General features: G+C 42.3%; 1 protein-coding gene across 2 annotated transcripts; it reads right to left on the bottom strand.

Annotated features, from left to right (window-relative positions):
- Positions 1–7,896: 7,896 nt before the first annotated feature.
- Positions 7,897–20,659, bottom strand: LOC308392211 (uncharacterized protein). 2 transcript variants are annotated; one of them, XM_080875150.1, is made up of 17 exons: positions 20,531–20,659; positions 20,276–20,334; positions 18,105–18,750; positions 17,679–17,751; positions 17,240–17,570; positions 14,720–15,649; positions 13,517–13,597; positions 13,304–13,416; positions 13,146–13,204; positions 12,977–13,066; positions 12,842–12,885; positions 12,594–12,760; positions 10,860–10,930; positions 10,597–10,742; positions 10,355–10,499; positions 8,843–8,980; positions 7,897–8,770 (listed from the first exon to the last, which is right to left on the bottom strand). In XM_080875150.1, the coding sequence occupies exons 3-17, from the start codon at positions 18,597–18,599 to the stop codon at positions 8,483–8,485; spliced, it is 3,171 nt and encodes a 1,056-aa protein (XP_080731276.1). In that variant the 5' UTR covers positions 18,600–18,750; positions 20,276–20,334; positions 20,531–20,659; the 3' UTR covers positions 7,897–8,482. The 2 variants fall into 2 exon arrangements, with proteins under 2 accessions (XP_080731276.1, XP_080731277.1); XM_080875151.1 differs by having other exon boundaries at positions 17,240–17,555.
- Between the last annotated feature and the right edge of the window lie 1,329 nt (positions 20,660–21,988).

Raw genomic sequence — 21,988 nt, 5'->3', positions numbered from 1 at the left:
ATTTTCAGAGGAATGTTTTTATTAATATCATCATTGTTTTGTTAAGCCACTTAACACTCAAACAAGCATAAAAAGTTCTTAACTTAAGGGATGAACCTGTGCAGTGTGTACACATAACAGAGCAACAGACAATAGCAAGTAACCCATTTTAAATTGTATCTGCCTGTTGCACAAACACATCATTTGTTCCCATTTAATTGTTTTATGCATCAACAAGGTGATTCGCAAAGAGCTATTAGCTGAAAACTTGGTATATCTATGTATAGTGTGCAGCGTGGAGGACAAAAGAAGAAGCAGCCGTTCTGAAAAACTATCCACAGCAGTATTAACAGTATCTAAAAATGATCTCCTTAAGAAGCAGGCTGAGGTATGCCATATTAGACAAAAACTGCCCATATGGAAAAGATATATATAAATCTTATAAAGTTTGTATCTGTCTTGTGTGAAACTTGTATGAAAAGCATACAAGAGTGAAAACAGATATAAGATCCCTTGAAAAATTATATAAATGAAACTTGTATGTTTTGGATACTTCCTACAACAATATATGAAAGTAATGAGAAAGTGGCCACTTTCATGAGTAAATCATATAAGTTATTACTATTTCTTTTCCATGTGGGTGGACTGAAAATCAGTGGCAACAGGTCTGGTGGAGTAATAAAACCATCAGATTTTGATCTGCTATGCGATACCATTTGGAAAGGCTCTGATTGGCAACAGCTTTGTTGTTCAGCCTGATAATGATGAAAGCATACCTGGAACACTGTCAGCCATGGATTGGCCTCCCCAAAGCCCAGACCGCAACATTATTGAAGCAGTGTGGGATCAATTTGACCGAGAACAGATCAAAAGGCTGCCAGCATCCATTACACGTATTTCAATAACTTGCTGCACGCATTTCCCATGTTCCTCAAAAAAAAAAAAAAGAAAAAAAAAGAAAGAAGGAGTGGCTCAAGATTTTTGCACAGTACTGTATATTGTGGTTATGACCTTTATCTAGTTCAAGGTGGAGGACCAAACCACCTACTGCAATCATCATCTAAATTTCACTGTAAGTCAATTTTCTGTCATAGGCCCGAAAAGAGGCCTCAGAACACCTGAGCAGACTTCAAATGATATCACCTCTCTCAAATTTCAAGAAGTTATCTAATCTCCTCCATCTTTAACTCTAATGCAGCTGGAACAAATGTGCCAGTCAAACAGAGCAAAGTGGCCAAACAGAGGCTGTTTCTGTGTCGGAGCAGGTAGAAGGAGGAAACACAGGTGCCCTGTGTCATACCGGCCTATTAAACAACACTCAGACCCCGAAGGCAGGAAGCTACTATTGACCAGGAGACATCAAGAAAAACGCACCTTTCAAAGCACACACACACATGCAGCACTATACACACACGACGGAGGTGGATAAAATCTTCCAGGTATCAGGTCCTGCCCCGAGGGAGAGGACTGACCTGCAGAGGCCAGTGCAGTCAAACACCCGGCCGACAAACACCTCATTCAACGTCACACAGACATGCTGATTGTGCTGATTTATCCTCCACCCGCACACAGAAGATCAAAGATTACCAAGCAAAGGAAGAACACAAATATTCCTAGAACTGCTTCGAAAACTTATTCTTGTACGGGCTAAAAGATGAAACGAGATAAAGAAGTTAAACATTCCCGATCCGCTCTGCGTGCCGCATTGACCCTCTGTTTGTCCTGCATCTAAAAAAACCACAGTCTGCGCCTGAGGAGTACTGTCAGACTCTTGAGTGTGTGTGTGTGTGTGTGTGTGTGTGTGTGTGTGTGTGTGTGTGTGTGTGTGTGTGTGTGTGTGTGTGTGTGTGTGTGTGGGTGGACGATGAAGGGTAAAAAGAGGTCATGCATTAAAATGCCCTCAAGCAAGGCACTTGGCTTAACTCTTTTCAACAAGAGAGGCTCCTTTGCTGCTAAAAGGAAAAGGAGCTCTACTTCTTTGGACTGGGTCTGATTGGCAAATAAAATGAGAATGTCTGGCCGCTAGAGAAGCCACACTAATGAGTGCAGTTAAAAGGGAAAAAAATGGGAGTAAAAAAGGCAGATGTCTTCCTACAGTACCTCCTGTTTCTTGTAAAACAGATTACAGCGATAAAAGACTTTTCCCAAAACGATGCAAAAAGATAAATTTGCCTCAAAAAAATATATCGAGCGTGGGACGCTGGATAAGAGCGTGAGAGGATAAGAGTGGAGTTAATGTCTCGGTGAAAGAGGCAAGTGGGGTCTGAGTGGGGAGACGAAACTCATGAGAGGACCGCAAAGAGACTTCAAGGGCCCTGGACGGTGAAAGCCACACAGCACAACAGCAGCAGTCAAGAGCGGAGGGTGAAGACAGAGGCAGTGGAGGCGGTGGGTGGGTGGAGGGGAGACAAAGAAACATTTCAATAGCTAGAGTGGGAGAAATGAAGTGTTAGTGCAGATAAAAAGTAACAAGTAGAGCGTGCAAGGCGTCAGCGGCAGATGGAGAATGTGCATCAGGAGGAGCATTGAGGGCAGAAAAAAAGGGCACAGGATTGATTGTGGTGAAGTTTATGTTTGCTGGCAGTGTTTTCAGGTGTTTTGCGGCTTATGTGCGACCCAGGGTGGAGGTTGAGCAATGTTTAAGCCACCTCGTGTACACACAAGGGGAGGAGAGAAGCACAATGAAATGAGGAAGCCTTACGAGTCATAGCGGAAAGGGGGGTCTATTCTGGATTGGCCCCTAATGATCACAACTTGAGGTCTTGCCTTTTTAATTACCCATCCAGGCCTGACTGAGACGCATCAAGCTCCAGAATGGAGAAGCGCAGATTGGACAAAAAAAACAGGCCACTTCCTTGGAAAGGATGCCCTCTGAACCCAGCAGCTAATGCAGCCCCTGCTGCTCCAGCCTGCTCGTTATTGTTCTTGGAGAGGAGGAGGAGAGAGAGGGTCACTCCAAAACAGGCCCACCACCATCACCGGCTGAAGTCATGGTCCACAGGCCATGTGAGAAGTGCTCCCGCTCGAGAGATCCTCTGCGACGCCACCGCCAAACGGGCACCTTCGGCACAGATTGCGACCCCGGAATGTAAACCATTATTAAAGCGTTTGTGTCTGAGCTGGAAAAGCAGGAGACGCTAATGGCTGCCTCTCGCTGTAACATTTCGTCACAGGCCCGAGAGCATGTAGGTTAGCCGAGATGGCGTCGGCCCCTCCCCGCCCCTCTGGAGGTGCTGTGACGGCCCCGGGCCCCCGTCACTCATGTGGCCAATCAGTCACCCTCATCTGCACAATCTGACTTTATCTTAATGAGCTGTTGTTATTTCCGTGAATGAATGGAGACAGTTTCCATTCAGAGGACAAGCTGGGCTTCATCGCCTGATGGAGAATCCCGGGTTTCTCTCATGTCTGTCCGTCCAGGAGGGGAAAAGATCTAAATATACAAAAACAGCTTCAGGTGCAATGAAACGTCCATTTGTTCAGTGCGTTCATCCGATTCTGACCCGCAGACGGGACGGTGTGTGCTTGTCTGTATTGTCTGTGCTCTTCATTGTGTTTCCTTATTGTCGCATCACATTCCTGTGTGGGGAATTTGTGTGTCTTTAGAGGTGGGGGTGGTGGTGGTTCTAGACATCCTGCTCTTTTGTTGGTCACCCCAGGTCGGCCGCTGCTCGACATGTCAGCCTGAGAGATCACAAAATAGGACCCGTGCCACCTAGAGCAGTGATCTCACTCACACACACACAAGCCCGTTCAGCTATCTTAGTGAGGACCTTCATTGATATAATGGTTTCCCTAGCCCCTTACCCTAACCCTAACTATTAAAAATGAATGCCTAACCCAGACCCTTACCCTAAACCTAACCGTAACCTAATTGTAACCCTGACACTAAAACCACATTTTGAGCCTCAAAAAGGCCTTCAAACTTGTGAGGACCGGTGAGTGTGTCCTCAAAGGTCACTGTTGGTTCTCACAAGTATAGTAGAATGCAGATTTTCAGTCCTCACAAAGATAGCTAGACAGGAACACACACACACACACATATGCACAGACACACAGACAAGAACCGACGTGTACACACCTTGAGCTCTGCTGTCTGACACTGCTGGCACAGATGGGTTAAGGGTAACCATCACAGACAGACTTTATATTTTTCACTTTTTGAGGGTTTTTTTCTTCTTCGGGTGTCAGGTTTTGTTTTTTCCAGACCTTGAATAATTTTATTGGTTTAATCATCCTCTGATCAATAGTTGAAAACTCTTTGCCTCAGTTTCAGGGAGTCCAAAAGTCTGAAGAAGGTATGATCAGGTAAATGACCAGCATAAATTACTGTTCACGGTTTACAGTTTAAAACGTGATATACAGTGGGGCAAAAAAGTATTTAGTCAGCCACCGATTGTGCAAGTTCCCCCACTTAAAATGATGACAGAGGTCAGTAATTTGCACCAGAGGTACACTTCAACTGTGAGAGACAGAATGTGAAAAAAAAAATCCATGAATTCACATGGTAGGATTTGTAAAGAATTTATTCGTAAATTAGGGTGGAAAATAAGTATTTGGTCACCTCAAACAAGGAAAATCTCTGGCTCTCACAGACCTGTAACGTCTTCTGTAAGAAGCTTTTCTGTCCCCCACTCGTTACCTGTATGAATGGCACCTGTTTGAACTCATCATCTGTATAAAAGACACCTGTCCACAGCCTCAAACAGTCAGACTCCAAACTCCGCCATGGCCAAGACCAAAGAGCTTTCGAAGGACACCAGGAAAAGTATTGTAGACCTGCACCAGACTGGGAAGAGTGAATCTACAATAGGCAAGCAGCTTGGTGTGAAAAAATCAACTGTGGGAGCAATCATCAGAAAATGGAAGACATACAAGACCACTGATAATCTCCCTCGATCTGGGGCTCCACGCAAGATCTCATCCCGTGGGGTCAAAATGATCATGAGAACGGTGAGCAAAGATCCCAGAACCACACGGGGGGACCTGGTGAATGACCTGCAGAGAGCTGGGACCAAAGTAACAAAGGTCACCATCAGTAACACACTACAACGGCAGGGAATCAAATCCCGCAGTGCCAGACGTGTTCCGCTGCTGAAGCCAGTGCATGTCCAGGCCCGTCTGAAGTTTGCCAGAGCGCACATGGATGATACAGCAGAGGATTGGGAGAATGTCATGTGGTCAGATGAAACCAAAGTAGAACTTTTTGGTATAAACTCAACTCGTCGTGTTTGGAGGAAGAAGAATACTGAGTTGCATCCCAAGAACACCATACCTACTGTGAAGCATGGGGGTGGAAACATCATGCTATGGGGCTGTTTTTCTGCCAAGGGGACAGGACGACTGATCCGTGTTAAGGACAGAATGAATGGGGCCATGTATCGTGAGATTTTGAGCCAAAACCTCCTTCCATCAGTGAGAACTCTGAAGATGAAACGAGGCTGGGTCTTCCAACATGACAATGATCCAAAACACACCGCCCGGGCAACAAAGGAGTGGCTCCGTAAGAAGCATTTGAAAGTCCTGGAGTGGCCTAGCCAGTCTCCAGACCTCAACCCCATAGAAAATCTGTGGCGGGAGTTGAAAGTCCGTGTTGCTCGGCGACAGCCCCAAAGCATCACTGCTCTCGAGAAGATCTGCATGGAGGAATGGGCCAAAATACCAGCTACTGTGTGTGCAAACCTGGTAAAGACCTATAGTAAACGTTTGACCTCTGTTATTGCCAACAAAGGTTATGTTACAAAGTATTGAGTTGTATTTTTGTTATTGACCAAATACTTATTTTCCACCCTGATTTACGAATAAATTCTTTACAAATCCTACCATGTGGATTCATGGATTTTTTTTTCACATTCTGTCTCTCACAGTTGAAGTGTACCTCTGGTGCAAATTACTGACCTCTGTCATCATTTTAGGTGGGGGAACTTGCACAATCGGTGGCTGACTAAATACTTTTTTGCCCTACTGTATATACAACGAGCATCTATATCGTAATAAACCGATGTAAATATCAGCAGATGGAAAACACCAGTTTAAATACTAAAAAATCCTCTTTATTCCTGTTTCTTGCACTCCTCCACAGCGGCAGGCCTTCCCACTCAGGTAGTCATCTGGCTCAGGTAATAACATAAGTGCTGAAATGAGATCATCATAATCATCATTTTCTTTATTGCCTCAGATCCCAGCAGAGGATCATCATAGCGAGAGCCAGAAATAACACAATTACGTCCATATATTCTCGCAGTTTTCAAGCAGTTATTTGGACTGTCGGCGCTCTCGGTGGATCATTAAATGTATCGAGGTGTTCTTCCCACTCGTTTACTCACTTCCCCTCCAGCTTCCTAAAGCTGTTCCTGTACAATGTCTGTTTTCATCTTGCTCATTTTTTTTTCCAGATCGAGGGAGATTATCAGTGGTCTTGTATGTCTTCCATTTTCTGATGATTGCTCCCACAGTTGATTTTTTCACACCAAGCTGCTTGCCTATTGTAGATTCACTCTTCCCAGTCTGGTGCAGGTCTACAATACTTTTCCTGGTGTCCTTCGAAAGCTCTTTGGTCTTGGCCATGGCGGAGTTTGGAGTCTGACTGTTTGAGGCTGTGGACAGGTGTCTTTTATACAGATGATGAGTTCAAACAGGTGCCATTCATACAGGTAACGAGTGGGGGACAGAAAAGCTTCTTACAGAAGACGTTACAGGTCTGTGAGAGCCAGAGATTTTCCTTGTTTGAGGTGACACTTCAGCCAAACAAGTTTACAAGAAACAAATTTATGTGGGCAGATGTGATCAAGACAACACGCTGAAGTTCAAACAGGAGACTCTGGATTAGAGTAGAATGGCCAGACTGTTCGAGCTGAGATGAAGGTAAAAGGTAAAAAATACAGAAGAGCATACCTGAACACACAACACACCAAACCTTGAAGCAGATGGGCTTCAGCTGCAGAAGAGCGGATTCCACTCCTGTCAGCTAAGAACAGGAAACTGAGGCTATTGGAAAACCAATTCCTGGTCTGATGAGTCTATATTTCTGCTGTTATATCTGGATGGTAGGGACGCAGGTTGGAGTACACAACATGAAAGCACTGACCCAGCAGCCTGAACCATGGATGGGTTCAGGCAGCTGATGGTAGCATAATGGGGAGGGGGGATAATTTCTAGGCATGCTTTGGACCACTTAGTACCAGCTGAGCATTGTTTAAACACCACAGCCTACCTGATTATTGCTGTTGACTATGCTGATCCCAGCTCAAACTCAAATGATCTCAAACTGGTTTCATAAACATGACAAGGAGCTCACTGTACTCAAATGGCCTCCACAGTCATCAGGTCTCAGTTCATAAAAGCACCTTTAGAATCTGGTGGAACGGGAGGTTCACATCCTGGATGTGCAGCTGACAAATCTGCAGCACCTGTGTGACGCTTTCATGTTACTATAGCCCAAAATCTCTGAGGAATCTGGATCCAGCGAGGTACTGACAATGTGTGCCCAATAACATGGCTGATGAGTCCATTATGACCGAGTTTTGTAGTTAAAAACAAAAATAGAGGAGCTAAGATGCAGTGTGCATTTTGTCGTCAAACTAACAGAGTACACTGGCCAGAAATCCAACCAACAAACACACACGTTTAACCGTATTAGGGGTAACTAATAAAATCAATTAAACTTTTAGTCTTTAACGGATCAAAAATACAATTATAAGATATGTAAGACGGCACAAAACAAATAAATTACAGTCCAAAAATCGATTCAGATTCATTTTGTTGTGAAAACAAGTGCCACACAAGTATCTCTGAGCTTTATGGCAGATATTCTAATATCAGTGACGGCATTTGTGTCTATAAAAACAAGGTTGTCTTGAAAATGTGCTAAAAAGTGATGATAAATAACAGGAGCTGAAACCAAAAGTGTCTCCAGAATACTGAATAATAAATGTAAGTTATATTTTATTGTGGAAAAGGAACCTTTCATTTGAACAAAACATGTAACAGAGAGAGAAAATAAACATTTCATACATATGGTATAGAAAAACAAAAGTGCAATGAGGATTCTTTAGAAAAACCACTTCACAACAGACAGGACGGCAGGGCGATATCACAGCGCAATATCCTGTGCTACAGTACCCTCTTGTGGTGCAAAGCACGGTGAAAAACATCTGTGCCATTCTGAGTACCGAAAAACAAAAATTCAAATTCAAAAATTAAAACAATACTAAATAAATTAGGTCCAGGAATTTAAGTCACTCAAAAAATTAGGTCAGGGTCTCCCCTCGGTCCTGAGGGAGTTTGAAGGTTATGGATTACCTGAGGTTTATCTTTATTGAAAAGTGCACAAGATCAATAAGTTGCTAAGGCAGTTTTTAGATGAGACTTGGGTGTTTCTTTGTTCTCTGCTCGGTGCTTCCACAAACTAAAAAAAGAGTAACGTCAGCGCACCTCCGGCGTGCATGAATCTAAACTTTCAAAGGATATAAACTGGTCGTGTGATCTGTGAGCGAAGCAGCTTTCAGACCTCTTTGTTCCATCGGGGAATGATGGGCTTGCGATACGTCCGTCTCTCAGAGATGTTTCGTCTGACTTTGACCACTGCTGCAGGCGCCACCTCCAATTCCAGAGAAGGGCTTGAGTGGGACTTTTTAAGCATGCCATCCACATCATCTTCCTCTCCCAGAGAGTCAGCGCATACAGCTTTATCAAACGAGTTCAGGTCTGGTGCGTTTAACTCGCTGTCGCCTGTCTTTTTCACGCTCTTCCACCCCTCCAGCACCCGAATGTAGGTCTCATAGCGACATATCTGTGGGACACAGGCTGATGAGTGGCTCAATTAATAATCATATATGGATATAAAATCCTGGGTCCATCTCACCTCATGCTGCAGGTACTGCAGGTGCTCCTCCATATCCCGGGCTTTGGCCTTTTTGCTGTCCAGCGTGCTTTGCTGCTGGTTTTCGAGGTCCACCTTGAAGGACTCCAGCATTTTTGCATGAGACTGAAGCTGATGCTCCTGCACAGGGAACACATGAGAGGCTTCATGTAAATAAATGTGACACAAACACTGGTGAGGAACCAACAGAAACAACAGCAGAGAAGCACTATCGGACACACTATAGCTGGACACACTATAGCTGGACACACTATGCGTCTACTGAAATACAAAATGTATAAAATGCCTCTAATGGTTTCAATATTTACAGCCACCACAGACAGTAGGGGTGTCAAACATAGGGCTGGGGGGCCAACCTGGCCCAGTGGAAAATTATAAGGAGGGCATAGACTTCTGTACTTTACTGTATTTTCATAGATTTTACAACTTGTGCTGTTGATAAAATATCAAACAAAACAAACATTTAGTGAAGTCACGAATGAATTAGTTCCTAGAACAGATTTCCTTACCCGGGTGATTGAGCATGCATCGAGACATATCTGCTAGAACCTTTTTCTGTAATTTTACACATCTATTTCTTACAATTTAAGCCCAAAGAGTCATGCTGACAGCTTTCATCCATTTACTACAGCAGCATTTTTGTAACTGCACTTCTTTTTTTTCTCCTATGACAATATCTGAGGGATTCAATGTGTAGTTAAACTTCTTTACACTGAAAAGGGGATTTTCACTGGTCTGCCCCACTTAAGGTCAAAGTGGGCGATGTAAAACGAGTTACACATCGCTGGTGTAAAACATGGACGTAGCTCCCAGGTTGGAAAAAATAAAACCCATGTGGACTGGCCTAAAACCTGCATTCTATCTGGAGGTCAAACTCTTTCCTGATGAGTCTAATTCTCTCTCATTTCAGCTCATAATGACAAAAAAAATGAGGTTTATTTTGTATAAATTCAAAATGGAGGATTATCTGTGGTATGTTTATTTGCTGACAACTGAGTCAGTGGATTCCCAGTCTAACCAGCTCCTCCTCGTGTTATCCGTTTTTTTGAAACAAAGATCGCAGAAAAGGCTAATCTTCAAAACAGGACTTAAGAAACAAAGAAATGATATCACTGTAGCGTTTATGTTTATGCTGGCTGTGGGAGACACCAAAATACATTAAAATGTACATTTTTCTAATATTATCGAGCGAAGGAACACTTGTTTTATGAGAAGTAAAAGACAAGGGTTATCTAAATAAACCTAATTTGCTATTTTTAACTCCATTTTGTCTCAAGATGATTGAAAACCGTAAATAAATACATTAGAACATTATTCTAGACTAAAGGAAGCACAAATAGAGCCATTAAAAACAAATTAAAATATAACAGGCCTACTCTGTCACTTCTAGTGAGCAAAAAGTTCAGTCACGTGAAGGTTAATGAAGCATGTCCACAGCAAAACACAAACACAAAGTGGTGGTTTGTCTGAGTGGACAGCTCGGTGTGTGTGTACCAGAGTCTCAGCCGACTGCGATGCGGGGAGGATCGGTCTGCGGAACTTCCTCTGGGAGCCGACGGCAGCGGGGAACGGAGGCGACGAGTGAAGAGCCGAGACTAAGTTGATGCGGCTGATCCACGAATTCATCTCCGCTTTGGACCTGACAAGAAAAACAAATGGCTGTTCTGACACCGGCTGTTGGACTCTTTGGCACAAACCCGCATATGTATGCTCGGCTTGGACGTGCTGCGACTTACGAGGCCTGAAAGAGAAAAACCCTCCAGTCGGCCGTCTGCAAACGGAAGACGTGTGGCTTCTTGGTGTAATCAGCTGCTGGTTCAGCCAGAGAGTGATGCACGCTCACCACCTCCTCTATAATGTGCTGATCCCTTCGATAATCATTCTAACACATAAGAAGGAACATAAAGAAACGCACAATCACAAAACACAGGAAATAATGCTATATTCTGTATAATAGACTCTGTTACACTATTAACAAAGCAGGAATGGAGTTACTGACCTTCTGTAAGTAAAGGACCATTCCTTTAAGCACTCCATCAAAAGTCTTCCAGCTTCTCTTTCCCCATGGTGCTACCACACAGAAGCATCCAGCATTTAGTAACAAAACTCATGCAAAGGAGACGTTAACTTCTTTAAAATTCGCCAAACCTCCTCCTGCAAAGAAATACTGGTGGCTGCCAGCGTTAGCCCTCAGCCTTCAGATGCACATATGGTATAAATCTCAAAATCATAGCTGATTTCCTTCTCAAATTATCGCATTCACAAGGTTTTCAAAACATTCTGAAAATCTTGTTCAAGGTCACTGAGATTCAAAACTGTTTTTCGAGATCTTTAGTAGATGCACCTATGGTGTCAATTTCAAATCCTACATCGCCTCATTCTCAACTTCTTGCATTTATAAACTGAGGTGTCCGTGCCGACCGCCCGGCAGGGAAGGCTAAGCGTTGTTTTGAACGCTTAGCCTTTTACAGCTAAGCGTTCAAAACAATATCTGACTGCATCACTAAATCACAGTTTAGTTAAATAAACCCTCGTGGGAAGTTTATTAGTTTCACTTTGCTTTTGCTTTCAGACCTGCTTTAAGTCTTCATGGCACAGATTCAACAATTTGCTGGAAACATTCCTCAGAGATTACGCTTTACGCTGACATGACAGCATCACTCAGCTGCTGCATCAATACATCTGACCTCTGGCATCAACTGCTGCTTACTGTCTCCTTTTTTCAGCCCATTTACTGTAAACCCTAGAGGTGGTTGTGTGGGGAAAATCCCAGAAGGTCAGCAGTTTCTGAAATATGAGATGATCCCGTCTGTCACGAACAACCAACCTCATCTCATTTCATTCTAATGTTTGTTTTGAACTTCATTGTGTGATCTTATTCACATGAGTTTTTGCTATGCGACTGGATGGTTAGATCTTTGTGTTACCGAGCAGTTGAACCTGTGTACTCAATAAAGTGGCCAGTGACTGTAAAATCTCGTTACACCACTGTACCATCTGCTTCATTCTCAGTTTGAGGTGTTACAAGTAAGAGTTCTGCCTCACGAGGTTAAGCGGTAACTTTGAGGCACAGACTGGAACGATAAAACGTCAAACGATTTACAAAATATTCTTGATAATTCAAAATAACTGTACTCATGCGCACATCTATACATTTATTTCCATTTTTTTAAGAGCGTTATATGTTTGAGGCAAGTAAAGAGTAAAGTTTAGGGGATTATTTTTAGTTTATTTTCAAATTAATTTAAGATTTTGTTGGTTTCCAGAGCAGATTTAGTCTTTTCAGTTTCACTTTTATTGTTTAAAATCTACAGTTTCAAATTCAAATTCAAAGTTTCAGACCAGATGGGATAAAACATACCTTATTTATCTGTTCTAAAACATGGAAAACATCCTGAGGAAGGAATACTTTGTTAGGAAGTCCCTAACTCACAGATATTTCATGACTAGTTGTGGAAGTGGAATTATTGCAAAGTGGAAGCATTTAGGCATCACAGCAACTTAGCCACAAAGTGGAAGACCACGTGAAGTCACAGTGTGCTGAGGCGCTTTGTGAGCAAAAGTCAGCAACGCTCTGCTGACATAATAACTGCAGAGCTCCAAACCTCCTCTGGTGCACAGAAACAGTGCACTGGGAGCTTCGTGGCATGAGCAGCTTCTGTAGCTGTAATGTGTAGATGGTGTATCTAAAGCTGCAGCGTGAATCTCAGATGTGTATCTGTGTCGCACTCACTGCGTTTGCCATCGATGTCAGCGTGTAGCTTTCTCTGGAGAAACCCGTTTTTGACGACGGCAGCCTTTTTGTCATGAGGAATGTCCAGGAAGGGGTTAACCTTTGAGCGCAGCCGTGGATTGTCGCCCGGATCTTCATTCACCACGTTCTTCAGCTCATCCTCATCACTTTGACATAAAATGGAAGAATATGCGAGTGAGATCACGCATTAAAATCGAGGAGGACTAACGCACAATCGCTTTACTTACACAGCCCATTCCAGCGGCTCGTTCTTTATGGAGTTGTAAAGACTCTGCAAAGAGAGAAAAAGCTTCATCAATCAGGACTGAACTTTTCTCAAGGAGCTCTCCAAAGGAAAAACTGAAAATCTAGGAAAGTATTACTTTCAAGAGATCCTTGTTGAAGTTCACTCCATCATTCATTCCATCCAGGTTTGACACAAACTTAGAAGACGACATGGATTTTCCTACATGCTGTCAACACACACAACACATGTTTGATTACAGCACAAAGTTTACAATGATTGCTCTAAATGCCACAAATGTCTGCTACCTGTCCATGCAAGTCAGTGTTGAGAAGCATCAGGGCACATGTCAGAGCCAACACAGCCCCTGAGGACATTAAAAAAACAGAAAAGTGATGTTGACGCAAGAATCTGTTAAATGTAAGTTCCTATCTCTGTATCTCGCAGCACGACACAACAGGCTCACCCGAGGAGGAAAAGGAGTCAGGGTTGCACTGATGGAAGCGGCAGGAGAAATGCTGCAGCACGCGCTCTCTCTCCTGCGTCTCTCCTATCAGCACCACCACTTTGAGAAAAGACCTAAGAAAGAAAGAAAATGACTAGGAGACGCTCTCTGAACCTCTCCGTTTTAAAAGGAGATGTCGGTGGAGGCAATCCAAGCTTCTGTTTGTTTTATTACCTCAGGGAGTGATCCAGAGTTTGGCCGGTGAAGTCAAAGAATTTCAGGTATTCCTCTCCGACAGCGCGGCTGAAGTCGTTACTAAATAAAAACAATTGATAAATAAATAAAAGAGAGAAGAAGAAAAAATAAACTACGTCAGCACTGTCACCGCTTTATTTATCTGCCACATTCATCTGTAATTTTATTTCATGGGGAAGGATGTGGTGTTACGAAAAAATACTGACTTCTTCAATACAACGGCAAAGCATTAACACACCCAAACCTCCTTACCCAACCCCACTCCGCAACAGCTTCAGTGACTCAATGTTATGAGGCTTTTTCAATTTGAGGGAAGAGTGAGTTTTAATTCAGGCGGGCCTTTTAGGTCTTAAGGTTTCATATGTTTGGGGTGGCTGCAACTGAGGAGGTAGAGGAGGTCATCTGCTACTCAGAGGGTTGGTGTGCGATCCCTGGCTGCTCTTGCCTGCTCTCAGCACCTAACCCTAAGGTGCTGAGAGTAAATCAGCACCTTCGAAACAACGCAAAGTTGTCTCTTTTGGGCAAATTATGATGATTTAAGATCATAAATGAAATAATTTAAAATATACAATATATAGCAGTGGCCCACCGCCTTTGGCAGAAAACTAGATGATTAGTAACAATTTATATATACATCTGAAAAAATGTGAAACCCATATGCTGACTTAAAAAAAGCATATAATATGTGCGTCATAGCCTACTTCTGTCACCTGGCAGTGGTGAGAGGTGGTAGCTAGCATAGACACAAACATATGTCCTAGTATTTAGTCCAAAATTCAGAATTTTCTTTTACATTTTTAAAAGTATTCTGCACAAAAACAGATAGGACTCAATGTAGATTAAAATTATGAGATATTTACTACACGTATGCACGCTTAAATTATAATATAATCATAATAATAATGGATGCTTTTGCATTTAAAAAGGTGTGAAGATTTGTCGAAGTCTCCACTTCTGGATTTCTTTAGCATTTGAACATGGATTTAAGTAACCTGGTTATAGTTAATTTAAAGCGTTTCACAAGTTGGAAACTGTAAATGTGTCACAAAAATAAAATTTAACATAGATATAATCTGTTGTGTTTGAGCACACATTTGCAAACATACGGATCTTGGAGCTCTTCTGTGGAGCCACCACCAAAAGACTAAAATGATTCAAATCTATTAAAATATATACTCTTACTCTTTGTCTAAGTGCTTCACCACATCTCCACGTTGAATCTCGTCCAACTTGAACAGCTTTTCAGCGAGGATGCGGGCCTTCTCTCTGTCCACCTCGCCTCCATTCATAAGAGGCACCGCTATCTCCAGGGACGTGGGCTGCTTTCCGTTTGCCACTACTGTTTCTAAATCTCCATCCTCAGTCCCCCTAACATCTTCTGTTAGATCTGAAGTCTCACCCTGTTTTTCCTCCTCATTTAACTCCTGAGTTTCGGTTGTATTTACTGGTTCCTTATCGTCTTCTGAAGGCGCTGTCTCTTCTTGCTGCCCTGCCTTTCCAGGGTCTTCAGCTTCAACACAAACAGCCTGCTCCAACTGAGGAGACTCCTCTGGCTGCTCTGCATCGTCAGGTTGGATTACCTGGTCTGTCAGTTCCATCTCTGGTGACTCTTCCAGATGCTGGGGTGGTTCTAAGTGGTCAGCGTCTTCCTCGGTTTCATGTGACCCCTCTACTGGTATCTGCTCTGGGTTTTCAGTCACCTCGAGATGCTCGGGCTCTCTGTCCTGCACCTCAAGCTGCAGTGAAGTGTCTGTGTCCTGCAAAGCTGTTTGAACACAGTCTTGTTGCTCTAAACAATTTAAATCCTCCAGTTTTTCAACCAGCTCTTGTTTGTTTTCTATCCTCTCTGCATTTTCTAAAACCTGTAACGCTGCTCCCTCGTCATTGTCCACAGCTTCTGGCTGTTCAGGCTCCACGTTCTGTTCGACATCTTCACACATTTCTGTCCGACTGGTGAGATCTTCATGTAACTGGTTCAGTATCTCTTGGTCCTCTTCAGCGCTGAACTGCAGGCTTTCCTCCAAAAGCTCTGGGGGTGGCAGATCCACTAGCTTATCTGCCTCTGTCGACACTCCAGTGTCATCAGTTGGAAGGGGCTCTGGATGTACCTCCCTAAAAAGTGCACGAAATATGCAGTGCAGTTATTGCAAAAAATACTATACAGTAAAAAAACAAAACTTGCATGACACAATGGAAGGATACGAAGTTAGCGAGGGCCAGAGATGTCAATCAACCTCTTCTGCATGATATTTACTGACTTGTTTCTCTGTGTGGCTTCTGTCAACACCACTACTTTAAATAAAGCTGCTCTTAGCGATCATGCTCGCAACTTGTTTGGTGTTAGATGACAAAATAATTTAAATGCAACATAGAAACATCAAAATGCAGCTGAGAAACTGTGTATTAGTAACCATTAAGTGTTATATCACAAAAACCCAGATGAGGAGTAGGAGGTCTTCGGTCAAAGAAGTATATTTAGCTAACAGCACGTAGGCGTTAAAGACATACCATTACATACCAACCACAATCTTCGGGTCTTTTGGAGTTGTGATAGCACTATTTGATAGGTGTCAGTGCCATCATTGTTCTATTTTTACAGTTTAACTACCTACTATTCTAATAATCATCACCTAAAATTCAACAGTGGTGGCATTTATTATTAAAAGCAGTATTGAGCTATTATTAGAAATTACCAGGAAATATATCAAAATATATCGCCACCACACTCAGTTGCACAGAAATCGTTATGTTGCATAGGAGCTGTTATGTTGCTATGCAACTCCCTCCTCATAATATCTAGATTAACATTTATTTAAAAAATTATGCAAACTCGTTTCCTTAGAAAATCTGCATACAGTTTAGACTACATGGTTAAATTAGGAGAAATTGTTTCTTGAGAATGGACAGCAGTCAGAATAACTTAAATTTTCTGAGTGAGCAATGTAGAATTGGGACTGGGAGGAGACCCAAACCCAGCCTCATGGGGTCAAAAGCTAGCGTGGATCCTTCTTTGTCGACCCCCTTTGAGGAAGACAGGAGTAGCTGAGAGTATGATTGTGGCAGATTTTGTTACCTGAATTTAAATAAAATGCAGAATTGACTATCAAAAGGTCAGTAAGAATTTGATACTTTGGTCAGAAAGCAGAAATTTTTGTATGGGTGTGAAAACATCCTCCTCTCGGGAGACGAGACAACATTTGCTAGTACTTTCAAGATGTTCTGGCAAAATTAAGTCTCTGGTTCTTTCAGTATGGACCTAATACCCAGTCACACTCTTGTTAAGAAAAATAATGTGATAATTATATTTGAGCTGACATTCTGCAAACATATTTTTCATTTTCATTTTTCATTAAATGCTGAACAAATCTCCTTTAAATTTACTGACATGTTGTGAACAATGTCAAGTTCTCAATCTTGTAGACTTAAAGATTTTTCTTGGTTTTATTTAGTTACTGTAATAAGTCGACCTCACCCAGAAAGCTTTTTTTGAAAAATCATTGCTGACTTGGTGTCAGAAATGATTAAACGATGTTCTGTCATGCAATCGGTGTTAAACATACCGAGTTCTTTTTGGTTTCAGAATCAAGTGACGGTATAGAATATCAACAGCGTTTTACAGATGATTTATTCACACTTTTCACTCAGTGGGTTTAATGTTAGCACATGCTTCCTGTTCCTCTTTTTCAAGCTCATGATACTCACACATTCATCAGACAAATGACACTTTCTTCACTGCAGGATGCGTTTGCCTCACTCTGCCCTTCTTCTACCTCGCCCCACTGCTCGTTCTCTTCCTCGGTTTTGTCACCATTTGCTGAAGTTCGCTTTTCCTCCGACTCTCCTGACTCCTCCTGCCCAGTCAGCAGAACACAGGAGTCTTTCTGTTCCTCTTCTAGCTTTAAATCTACAAAGCTGTCCACATATTCATCCGAGCTTCCAGTTCCCAGAGCAGTATCGATTAGTTCCTCAGTTTCAGCGGGATGTGATGTCACTGAGCGACCCTCCTCTTCTTCCGATTCTGCTCTCAATGGGACTAGAAGCGTGTGAATACGACTGCATGCAGTTAACTTATAGAAAATATTACTGAAAGGCAAGCCATCAAGGCCATGAATGTTTAACAACAACTCTGAGTGATACATACCGTTATTACTCTCTACCAGCTCGTCTTCTTTCCACCGTGTCTCCAGCTCTTGCACATCTGCAGCATCACATGGCTGAAAATTGCAAGACGAGCCACTGAACATTAGTTGCGAGAGAAAAACTTGTGATTGCCCGTGGGTTTGCGAGCAGGAAGATACATGCTGAGGCTCATCTGACTAACATTACATCCACCCTGATCCACCTAACTCTGCTCAACCTGCCACAGCAACCCAAAGACAGAGATGCTGAGTTATGCTCAGTAAAGAAAGGGTTAACGATACAGGAAACTGTAGGTAAATGTGTGAACATTCACTCAGGAAAAAGAAAATCCTAAACAACCTAACAACCTCACACACACCTTCTTTATATCCATCTATCTTTATTTATTTATCTATCTAAAAATAAATAAATAAATAAAAAACCTTACCTCAGTGTCACTTCCTGTCCACTCAGGTTCTGAATTCAGAGGTTGTGGATCGAGGCCAGCTTCTTCCTCCCTGCTCTCCGCTTTGAAAAGCTCAGCGCTGACATCCTCTTGAGACTCGTGAAGTGATGGGGAAGTGCTGCCTTCATTCGTCACAGCGCTGACATCCTCAAAGTCCAGCTCATTGGCTGAGCTGCTGTCAGTCATGAGCAGAGGCTGCTCTGCAGCAGGATCGGGCATGTCCCATTGAACTGTAGCAAAGGAAAGTGGGGGGCTGGTACAGTTGACATGACACACTGGCCACATCATTTGGCCCCACTGTTCCGCCTCCTCAGAGGCATCACAGCCCTTCTTAGGGCTGAGATTGGCCTGATCCGACAATGCTGCTGCCTCCTCTTCCCAATTGATGGACTGATGATCTATACAGTTACTCGATTCTTGCTGAAGCACTGAATCTGTAGCAACTGTCTGAGAGGTGCACAAGCTGTCCTCCTCCATAAGCGCCTCTCAGTAGTTATCAGTGTATTTGTGGGTTGTGGTGAGAGGTGTAAAATCTGCAGATGTATGGCTACAAAATGTCCTCGTTGGCCAAATGACAGACAGGAACTTTTTAAGGTGAGCCCCCTTCCGGGTGCTGCCTTTCACAGATCTGTAACAATTTTAAAAAAAGGAAAAAAATACAAAAGATCAAACTACTACCACGTTTTAAAGCTCTTTGAATCTCGCATTAAAAAGAAAATGGAGAAACACCCCCGGGGGGAGATGATTAGCTGACAGACAAAAAAGCCATTCATAAAACGCTGCTATATTTAGTTGTAAAGAAACTGCCGCCATTCAAATACAGATTATCATTATAGTTAAACTGCACTCACCACTTGTATGGCAACATAATCCAGTTTTGTCTGTAATTTTATTTTTATCCCATCATGTTCATTTGGCAAGGATCTCAAACTCTTGGTGTGTGTTTGCAGTTATGCAGTGCAACAAGCTTTAAGTAAAATGTCACAGAAGCACGCTTGTACTTCCTGACCACAGAAAATCAGCCAAGCAAGAGAGAGTCAGAGGTGTACATGGTGAGGATAGAGAATCGAGGCCTAGGGAGGGGCTGAGGGGTTGCTTCTGGTGAGCAGTTTAACTGTCTGCAATCTGCGTTTATCGTTTTATCGCCAAATCGCACTGCGAACCTGGCTTGTGGATAAAGCCGGGTCTCTGCTTTAATTACAATGCTTGTTATCGACACAAACAAAAGAGTGTCATGGATGTCTCTCCTGTCAACACAGAGGCCAAAATACCACCTGCCTTTGCACTTTGGGAGGAAATAATAATCAGTATTATTCAACTACTTTAATGTCACCTTCATCTATGCCACTCTCTCTCTGGAAAATGCCTTTTTATTGAAAAGTTTCTGTCTATCTTCATTATTTTATTCACGTCAGATAACCAACATCCGGGATAGACCACATTTCCTGTGTGGGTGCTCACTTCTCAGTTCCTGTTAGCGTGCAGCAAGTGCTACATTATGGGAGGCAACAAAGAGAGAAAACTCTAAATGAGTCAGATTGTGTTTGAAAACAAAATGCTTAAATTGTTGCTTTTCTTTTTCTTTTAATTTCTCCAGACGGTAATAAAAATGCACGGTATAAAAATTAAAAAGTAACGGGCAGCCCTCACACATTGAACATCGATGGCGCTGTCCTGATTTCAATCTCTCCTTGATAGACTTTTGTTTCATACAGCAACAGTTTTGCACCAGATTATATGCGGTAGCATTGTTGATGATAAAAACTTTACCAGTGAAAGCCAGACGGCTGTGAAGCTTTGCGGAAACATTCCTCAGACACAATAAAAGAGAGAACAAGAATAAAACTTGGTGACTTCAGCCACAACATTTAGACATATTCTGACTGAGCTGAGTGTGGTCACGAGAAGTTGCTTAGATTGCATGGGAATATACTCACCAAAATTACATGCTAGGGGGATGGTTAACACAAATTAAAGGAGAAGTATAAATGGTAACGGAAAAAAAGATACTAGAGGGAAAAAAGGGAACACAGGCACATCGAATGAAGTAAAAGTTTTGAAATGGCTTAATAATAATAATAGTATTCAGAGAAATAAAAGTAAAACCAATCTCATTATAGGAGGAATATTTTCAAATGTGAAGCGTGACTTACCCCCTCTGGGTTCTTTAAAGCGACATCATATGATCAGCCAGCTTGTGAGTTCTCAAGTCCTGTGGAGAGAAAAGCAAACCACTGTGTTATACCGGCTTTATATCGCTGTGCACTCACAGAAACAGCCACTCAACACGCAGACACAGAGAAGCCTGCAAGTAAGCCTCAGAGCTGTGTATAGCAAACAAGTCTCATATCCACCTAGCAGCCTTTAAGTGTAGGTTACAAGCCCAAGTCTGGACCATCTTCCCTTACCTTCTTCATCATGCTTCCTGTCCATATTAACTAGACCAAACTCGTGGTTACGTCTCCCTGCGTCGTTTTTTTCACTCTGAACAGCAAGTAAAGGGAGGGAAAGGAGGAAAAGATCTGCTGAATGGCAGCAACAAGGAGGAAGGAAAGGTTCATTGTGATTGGCAGATGACTCAGGAACTAAAAGGACACCTGAGAGGCCTGGCCCCCGCCCCACTGGCCTAAAGGCATGCATGCAAACACACACACATACACACACAACCACAGAGACACCAGTGAGGTAAGGGGAGTGGCCCGACTTCATTCTTTCAGATGCCACTAGGAACAATGTGGAAAAACCAGAAGGTATCCAGACTCATTAGCAGTTACTCTTTCTGCTGGTGCCAACTGTGAGCAGAAAAGCCTGTTTGACACATACAAGACATTTTTTAAGACATTCCTCTCTCACACATCAATTCATCCTATATTTAGCATCAAATCACTCAGAGAGTTGTGCGTATGCATTTTATTTCACTGGTGTAAAATGCAAAGAAATATCTTACAAAAAAAAAAAAAAAACTTGGGGTGAGGAACCACGTAAATTGGCCTCTCTGTATCTCACTAGTTGTAAAACCAGCAAAAAACTGCGTGTGACAAAGCGAGAATAACCGTTGAGACAGGTGTTGTTTGTGTATAATTTCTAGAGTTAATGGCCTACAAATGATAGCACCATATCCAATCATACACCTGTTTAACTAAAACTAGCACAAGCACAAGTATCTATTATAAACATAGAGCAACAATAATCAATGTAATGTCAATGTAACCTAGCTATAGACCTTTTCAAGGTATCAATAGAGAAATCATTCAACTTTGTCTGTTTTACGACCTTATAGCACTTTTATTATACTTAAATTGCATTTATTGGTTTTCTATGTCTATAATGTTTCTTGTTCAGTAGAGCTACACTTCACTGTTACTGTTTTCCTGGTAGGTTGGCTGGATACTGACTTGCAAATGTAATGTTTCCTTTAGCAGTTGTCTACTCAGCACTTTCACAGAAGCCAGTCCAACAAGTACCAAGCAAGAGGATAGCCTGTATTTGGGTGTATACAAATTCTGTGTTTATGAATGAAAAGTGTAAATGTTTAGCTATACTATCTAATTGTTATTATTGGCACCTTGCTGCAGTACCATGAAGGAGCTGTCTGTGACTGCACAGGCCTGCACTTTGACATATGTGTTACATTTGTGAAAATTGCCCATGTCAGTCATGAAAAATGCTCATAAAATAAAATGTTTCTTTACGTTAGTCTGTTTCCTGTATACATACGAAAAAATGGGAGGTGAGCAACTATCTATGGTAGTTTCATTCAATTTAATTTGCAACTAAAGATGAAGAATTTTATTGAAAGCCCTACAAATATATACATAAAAATGTCCGGTGATAGCTATATTAACATGTCAATTTTTATCTCTAAA

This window comes from Rhamphochromis sp. 'chilingali' (genome assembly GCF_963969265.1).
Source record: "Rhamphochromis sp. 'chilingali' genome assembly, chromosome: 2".
Taxonomy (NCBI): Eukaryota; Metazoa; Chordata; class Actinopteri; order Cichliformes; family Cichlidae; genus Rhamphochromis; species Rhamphochromis sp. 'chilingali'.
The sequence above is the reverse complement of the archived record's forward strand: the minus strand, read 5'-3'. Positions and strand labels throughout refer to the sequence as shown.

What these genes read in the sequence shown, in the direction of transcription:
- LOC308392211 (XM_080875150.1), bottom strand. Translation starts at nt 18,599, where the DNA reads ATGGAGGAGGACAGCTTGTGCACCTCTCAGACAGTTGCTACAGATTCA. An exon ending in GAGCCGCTGGAATGGGCTGT is followed by an intron (nt 12,761 to 12,841) that starts GTAAGTAAAGCG and finishes TTTATGTCAAAG; the next exon opens with TGATGAGGATGAGCTGAAGA. An exon ending in GTTTTTCTCTTTCAGGCCTC is followed by an intron (nt 10,500 to 10,596) that starts GTAAGTCGCAGC and finishes TTTTCTTGTCAG; the next exon opens with GTCCAAAGCGGAGATGAATT.